This window comes from Rhinopithecus bieti, unplaced genomic scaffold (assembly GCF_001698545.2).
Source record: "Rhinopithecus bieti isolate Rb0 unplaced genomic scaffold, ASM169854v2 scaffold_30016, whole genome shotgun sequence".
Classification (NCBI taxonomy): domain Eukaryota; kingdom Metazoa; phylum Chordata; class Mammalia; order Primates; family Cercopithecidae; genus Rhinopithecus; species Rhinopithecus bieti.
In genome coordinates, this window is record NW_016889747.1 from 1 (window position 1) to 7,237 (window position 7,237).

The window sequence follows — 7,237 nt, forward strand, 5'->3', positions numbered from 1 at the left end:
AAAAAAAAAAAAAAGGTCCGATGGTGAAAACAACCACAGGAAGTGGGGTGGGAGCCCTGAGCTGACAGGGCAGAAGGAAGAGCAAACTGAGGCCTGGCCACGAGGGCGTGATGTGGTGGGAGGGGCAGGCAGGGTCACAGGGCCATAGGGACATGGCTGCATGCTGGCCTGACCCTGCCCACAGCTCAGCTGTGCATCGTTAGACAGGTCACCTGTCCTTCTTAAGTGTCAGTTCCCTTCAAAGATGGAATTACCACCACCTGCCCAGAGGGTGGTGGACTCAAACAAGTGAACGCACACACAACATGGGGCATGCTGACACTCATTCCACTCCCACCTGCCCATTCCCCACACCCAGAATAGGGCCTGGCAGAGGCTGGCAGGAGCTGGCGCTCTGTATCCCCTCTTACCTTGGTAATGATGTCCTTGAACTGACCCTCCTTCCACGCTTCAGTGGGGTGGCTCATCATGGTGAGCACGGCATTGTCGTACTCCTCGTACTTGTCGTAGAGGAACACCAGCTCAGCCCACAAGTGTGCCTGCTCTGCAGCCCTCAGAACCTGGACAAGGAGGCCAGGGTCGGCTTGTGCCGCACGTGGCCACGGCTGCCAGACTGTAAGGAGCACACGGTACCTTTGGGATGTTGACACGGGACCAGAAAAGCTCCAGGTGCTCCAGCGTCTTCTGTGGCTTGAATTTGGAGTAGAGGATGGCCAGCTCTGTGAACATGCCCATGTGGGCCCGCTCCAGGCCCAGGGCCGCCTCCAACATTGAGATCAGCTCCTCAAAGTAGCCGCGATCCTAGCAGACCAACAGGCATACGTGGGGCAGCGCAATTGCATGCCTCCAGCAGCCACCCTCCAGCCCACGCCCATGCCGCAGGGGCCGTGCTGGTGACTGGGAATGATGCGGAGGAGGCGCGTGTGAAGAAAGCGTGTGTACATACTGTGCTACAGATCATGCCATTTACTTAGCAACTTATTGGATCATCTGACAATTACCAGTGGCACACTGCACTACCATTTTCAAGTTTAGTAAGTGCAAATTAGTATTGCCAATTTTATGAAAAGAATTAGAAAAAAAGTAGGAAGTGGTTGGTAACAGGGTCTGGGAATGATTTATTTTAATCCCTTGCCACAGCTCATTACTGAGATCCTGGCTCCAACAAGCCTTCAACTCCACTCATGATGCCATGTGGCTATTGTTTCACTGTGTCCCTAATTATGATGGCCAGCCCCTTGCATTCAGCCCCACACCCCTCTGACATGCTCCCTGGACAAGACCAGATGTCTGGTTACAGCCTGCTCAGCATGCAGAAACACCCAGCCATGTGACCCTTTCCCTTTACTCTAACCACCACAGCCCTGGGAGGGCCCAACCTAGAGGATCACCTTACACCTCGTTTTCCTAAGGAGGACACCTTCTGTGCCCCTCCACTCTCAGACTAACCTCATTTCCCAGTGGCACACTTGTCTGCCAGCAGCATCTACACCCCCCAATCAGCTGCAGACATGCCGCCTGTGCTCCTGTCTGGAATCTGCCCAGCCTGTAGCTCCATCCCACCTGCTTGCCTACCAAGGCCACTGCTCTGGTGACTCCTCATTTCTCTCCTGCCTTATCTTCGCTCTCCACAGCTGGGTTCAGCAAGCATCCCACTTATCCTCCTGTCCTAAACACCTCCTCTCGACCCAATGTGCCTGCTAGTTACCATCCCATTTTTTTCTACTTTCCTTTGCAGCAAACACTCCTCACAACAATCATTCCCATTCCTCTCCCTATTCTCTCCAGCCACCATCAGGCTGAGTCTCCCCAAGCTTCAGGTCACGAGCATCCCCCTGGCCCTGCCATCCTGCTGTCTGCTCAGCAGCAGGCCCTGGCCCTGCTGACCGCTCCCTCTTCCCCAATGCATCCAGGAGCCAGCACACTCTCTGGGTTTTCTTCCCATTGTCCTGGCTGCTCCTGCTCTCCTCCTCAGCCCATCCCTGTTGGGCAGTCTGGTCTTTTCACCTACACTCATCCCCAGGGGACTGCAGGCAAACATAGATGGACATGGATCACCTGTATGTCAGCAACTCTGGGTTCACTGCTCTAGCTAGGCTCCTCCTCTGTGGAGCTCCAGATCTGTCTCCAGCTGCCTACCTAATGCTCCCACCTGAACATGCAGCGGGCAGCTCAAGACTTAGCACCACGTGTCCAAAAAGTAATTCCTGTCCTTCCCTCCCACGCTGCCCCTTCAGTCTTCCCCTCATCCACTGGTGATAACTCCATATTTCTACTTGTTCAAGCCAAAACCAAATGGAGTTCTCCCGGGCTTTTCTCTCTCACTCCACATCAGTGCATTAGCATATCAGGGTGGCTGCTCGTTTAAAGCACATACCCAGTCCTGATGGCCTGATCACCTCTCACCCTGTCACCACCACCCTAGTCAGAGTCACTGTCCCTTCTCGCCTAGACCACTGCAACAGCCTCTAGCTGCTCTCCTGGCTCCTGTCCCTACTTCTCAAGTATGTGGTCTCAGCACATGAGCCACCATGATCCTTTTACCCCCTGTCAGCCCTGCACCCATCCCAAGTACAGTCCATGGCCTTCCTAACAGCCTGAGATCTGGCCCTCCATCAGCCTCCCTGCCCCATCTCTGGTTCCAGCCCCTTCCTTGAATACACAGCACACTCCTGCCCCAGGACTTTGCCTGGCCACTGACCCTTCCCTCAAATGTCCTCATGACCAAATCCTTCTATTTCTTCAGGTCTTTGCTCAAATGTCACCCCATCAATTGCTGCTACCTTGACCGCCCCTTCATGAAACTCCATCCAGGCACTCCCATGCCCTCAAACCGGCTCCACTTTCCTCTATAACTCATCACCTTCAAACACACTATATAATTATTCACTAGGTTTGTTGCTTGCCTGCCAACCTTGCTGAATGCCAATTCAATTAAATAGAGGCTTTTCTGTTTTGTTCACTGATACAATTATTGAGAATAATGCCCAGCACATAGTAGGTACTCAAATATTTGCTGACTAAATTGTTCTTTTGTCAGCCCTGTACTGGTTGATTACCCTCCCTGTTGGCTTTCCAGTTCATTTCTCAGGCGCCTCTCTGGGGGTGGGAAAGCATTTCTCATTGAAAAGTCATCATACCCAGCCTGATATCTAGACACTCTGGCGCTGGTGCGAGCCCCTCCAGACGATGTCTCATGTAGTGAGGGGTTTGGGGCTCAAGTTCCATGGCTATGGTAACACTGCTGAGCAGAGTCACATCCCATCTTCATCTGCCTTGACTAACCATACCTGGAGTGTCATGCGGCTCTAGGAATCCCACAAGTGGAAGCCCAGGTCCCTAAACACAAAAATCACTGTCTACCAACCACTCGAGAGAGCCCACCTACAGCATGAACACAAAGGGCCCCGCCCTTCCAAAGGGTCCATGTGGGGTTCCCTCTCTTGCCCCTGCTTTGTCCCTATGGTAATTGATAAACAGACTCCTGGGGCTACACACTGGGGAACTAGGCTATGGACCAGAGCTCCGTCAACACCAGCCTAGTATTCTCAGCAACCCTCCAAGGGTTGTTCCTGGCATGCAAGCCACTGACTGAGTTTCTGAAGGCCCAATAACACGAAAGGATGGAGAGAACTTTAAAAACACAAAATTCCAGCCAGCCACGAGGTCGAGGATCGCTAACAAGGCAATTGAATTTAGTTTATAAATGACCATCTAACACATGAATCCTCCCCTTGGGGCCATGCTTCAAATCTGCAGATGCAGCACTGTGACGGTCACATGCTAAGGGGATGACCGTGCCTCTGTGTGGCGTATTTAGGCATCACTTGTCATCTGCATTACCAGCAGGGATCATCTGGTCACCTGGTAATAGCACATCAGCTCCTCCAGCTCATCTGCATGAATGACGATGTGAAGACCACACAGCTGTGCGAGGCGGAACTCCTGTCCATCCACGCAGGCAAAGCACACCTAGGGGATGGAGGGCAAGCGTGAGGGTCCCCAAGACAGGACACAGCACCACAGCAGCTGACTTACAAGGGACACAGTTGCAAATGCAGAAATACCAGCCAGTGGGGTGTTTTAAGTTGGATTCTGAACAAGTAGCTAACTCTAGGATGAACTGTACAAGACTGGGAGGAAAAAATATGACATTTATAATCTGCAGGCCAAGGAGGTGTTTGAGACCACAGAAAGAAGAAAGTTCGTGCATTACTTCTTAGGCCCTGAGTTTTGTTCAGGTGGCGGGAAAGTCATACTGGAATTCCAGGTTTGGGGTTTGAAAAGGAAGGCTAAAAAATAATGACCATCGGAGTACATCTCATCTGAGTGTTGTTTTCACGGGGGAGTTTGCTTTAATAATTTTTTTTTTTGAGACGGAGTCTCGCTCTGTCACCCAGGCTGGAGTGCAGTGGCACGATCTTGGCTCACTGCAACCTCTGCCTCCCGGGATCACACCAGTCTCCTGCCTCAGGCTCCCGAGTAGCTGGGTCTACAGGCGCCCACCACCACGCCCGGCTAATTTTTGTATTTTTAGTAGAGACGGGGTTTCACCATGTTAGTCAGGATGGTCTTGATCTCCTGACCTCGTGATCTGCCTGCCTCGGCCTCCCAAAGTGCTGGGATTATAGGCGTGAGCCACTGTGCCCGGGCTGCTTTAATAATTTTTTAGACTACTTTTGTTTTCTGCACTGTACAGTATGTATACTTAATGATAACAAGCCTTGAGAAGTACAGGATTCTCCNTCTGCCTGCCTCGGCCTCCCAAAGTGCTGGGATTATAGGCGTGAGCCACTGTGCCCGGGCTGCTTTAATAATTTTTTAGACTACTTTTGTTTTCTGCACTGTACAGTATGTATACTTAATGATAACAAGCCTTGAGAAGTACAGGATTCTCCTGTGCAGAGAGGCCCTTCAGCTGCGCTTTCTGAGAGAACTGACAGGACCAACCCTGCACCACAGAGCTGGGTGTGCCATGCAGTTTCCCTGCTTCTCCCACCTTCTATACACAGCACATGTTCCCAAGGTAGAGAAAGCAGAACATGAAGATAAACAAAAATAATCACATAAGCCAGTGTCATTAACTTGAGATACAATCTTTGGCCCACTGTTTCCTATGTGTGATACGTACACCAGCCCCCTGACAAATCTCTCACATATGTATAGTGGAATCACATCATACATTCTGCATGATGACATATTCCTCGCATAATACTGGCAACATCTTTTCCTGCAACTCTGCCTATTCATCTTAAACAACAGGGTAGAGTTGTAATGCATACATTAACAAAGGCCTTGGCCAGGCGCGGTGGCTCATGCCTGTAATACCAGCAATTTGAGAGGCCGAGGCGGGCGGACAACTTGAGGTCAGGAGTTCGAGACTAGCCTAGCCAACACGGTGAAACACTGTTTCTACTAAAATAACAAAATTAGCCGGGCTTGGTGGCATGCGCCTGTAATCCCAGCTACTCAGGAGGCTGAGGCAGGAGAATCGCTTGAACCCGGGAGGCAGAGGTTGCAGTAAGCTGAGATCACACCACTGCACTCCAGCCTAGGCAACAGAGCAAGACTCCATCTCAAAAAACAAAGAAAGCCAGGCACGGTGGCTCACACCCCTGAACGCCAGCACTTTGGGAGGCCAAGGCAGGCAGATCATGAGGTCAGGAGATCAAGAAACCTCGTCTCTACTAAAAAATACAAAAAAATTAGCCAGGCGTGGTGGCGGACGCCTGTAGTCCCAGCTACTCGGGAGGCTGAGGCAGGAGAATAGTGTGAAGCCGGGAGGTGTGGCTTGCAGTGAGCCGAGATGGCGCCACTGCACTCCAGCCTAGGCGACAGAGCTAGACTCCATCTCAAAACAAAACAAAACAAACAAAAGGCCTTGACATTGGACCTTTAGGCTAATTTTAGTCTTTCATTAAACAATGCTGTTTTGGATATTTTTTCACAGATTTTCTACTTAAAGATGATTCTGATATTATCAGAGAGCCTCGAGACAATTTACCAATTTGCCACAAAGGACCAATAATGTAAATTTACAATGATTATACAAATAAGGTGACATGATTAAAAGGGTTATGAAAATACTTATAATATGGATAATTCCATGCTATTGAGGCTGCCTCTGGGGCCAACTGGTCAGAGATCGGATTCTCTGGGGCCTCTGTTCCAACTACGAACACTAGCTTAGAGACTCTGAGAATCCCAAGGGTTCAGACCCCTGCCTGGGCAAAAGACCAGCACCCAGGCTCATCCCATATGGCAGAAGAGTACCAAGCAGAACACAAAGGACACGGAGAGCACTCCTGTCCAGAGCACACTCTGCTGTCTGCAGTTGCCCGCAGCTCACCTCCTTCCACGTCCGGGTGCTGCTGGCCTTGCGGCTGTTGTCCACTGCTGCCTGATACTCACCGAGGTGAACCAAGGTGGAAGCCAGGCAGGCAAAGTTAGAAACATTGCTATAGAGCAGCTTGGCAGCCTCGTACATTCCCTTCTCGTAACAGCGGTCTCCAACCTATGGATAATAGGGTAGCTCGACTGAGACACCCTTCAATGGGAAGATTTCTCCAGGGTTGCTTTCAAGTGCCTAGATGGCAGAGGTATTACTCTGTTTGCTAGGGTGGTAAGTATCTTTCTGATCGCACCAGTGAACAGATGAAGTTGGCCTTGGCTTTCCAGTCCCTGGACACCCTCCTCCACCTCAGGGGTCGCTTCTACTTGCCTGCTCCTACATAACCCTGCGTTCGGGCATGTCTCAGGCCCCAGCTGTCACCTACTACATTTGTACCCTACTGGGCCTGGGCTGAGGAGCTGTGCTCCTTGCTGCTTCCAAGCTGTTCCCCTTCCTCCTCAATAAAACTGCTGACAACCAATCTTGTGTCAGGTATCACGCACCAGCCCTAGTTCCTGATGCCATTTACAAATCCTTCTCCTTCTCTGGCAATTTACTTGACTTCCTATGATCTGGGAACCTTGTTCTGCTCACAAGAACAAGTCACTGCTATAGCCATACCTTACACCTCAGAAGAGAGCTGCCAGCCCTGGGAACCTGCCACAAGTACCTCCTCTACCTAGCACCGCCTAGCTCACCATCCTGAGCACCTCAACTCCACCAGTCCAGTGACCAGACTGAATTCCTGCAGCCCTGTCCATGCCCAAATTGCACTGCACTTGCCCCAGCTGGTGGCCCCAGCTCATGCTGCCCAGCTCCTGGCACTCACCTTTGATTCTCCTGATA

At 51.1% G+C, this 7,237-nt stretch overlaps 1 protein-coding gene across 1 annotated transcript; it reads right to left on the reverse strand.

Annotated features, from left to right (window-relative positions):
* Positions 1–354: 354 nt before the first annotated feature.
* Positions 355–6,818, reverse strand: LOC108525886 (clathrin heavy chain 2-like; the record flags this gene model as incomplete). Its single annotated transcript, XM_017866670.1, has 4 exons — positions 6,350–6,818; positions 3,865–3,972; positions 634–801; positions 355–560 (listed from the first exon to the last, which is right to left on the reverse strand). Coding segments are annotated over exons 1-4 (620 nt in total), but the record flags the coding sequence as incomplete, so codon positions are not given.
* Between the last annotated feature and the right edge of the window lie 419 nt (positions 6,819–7,237).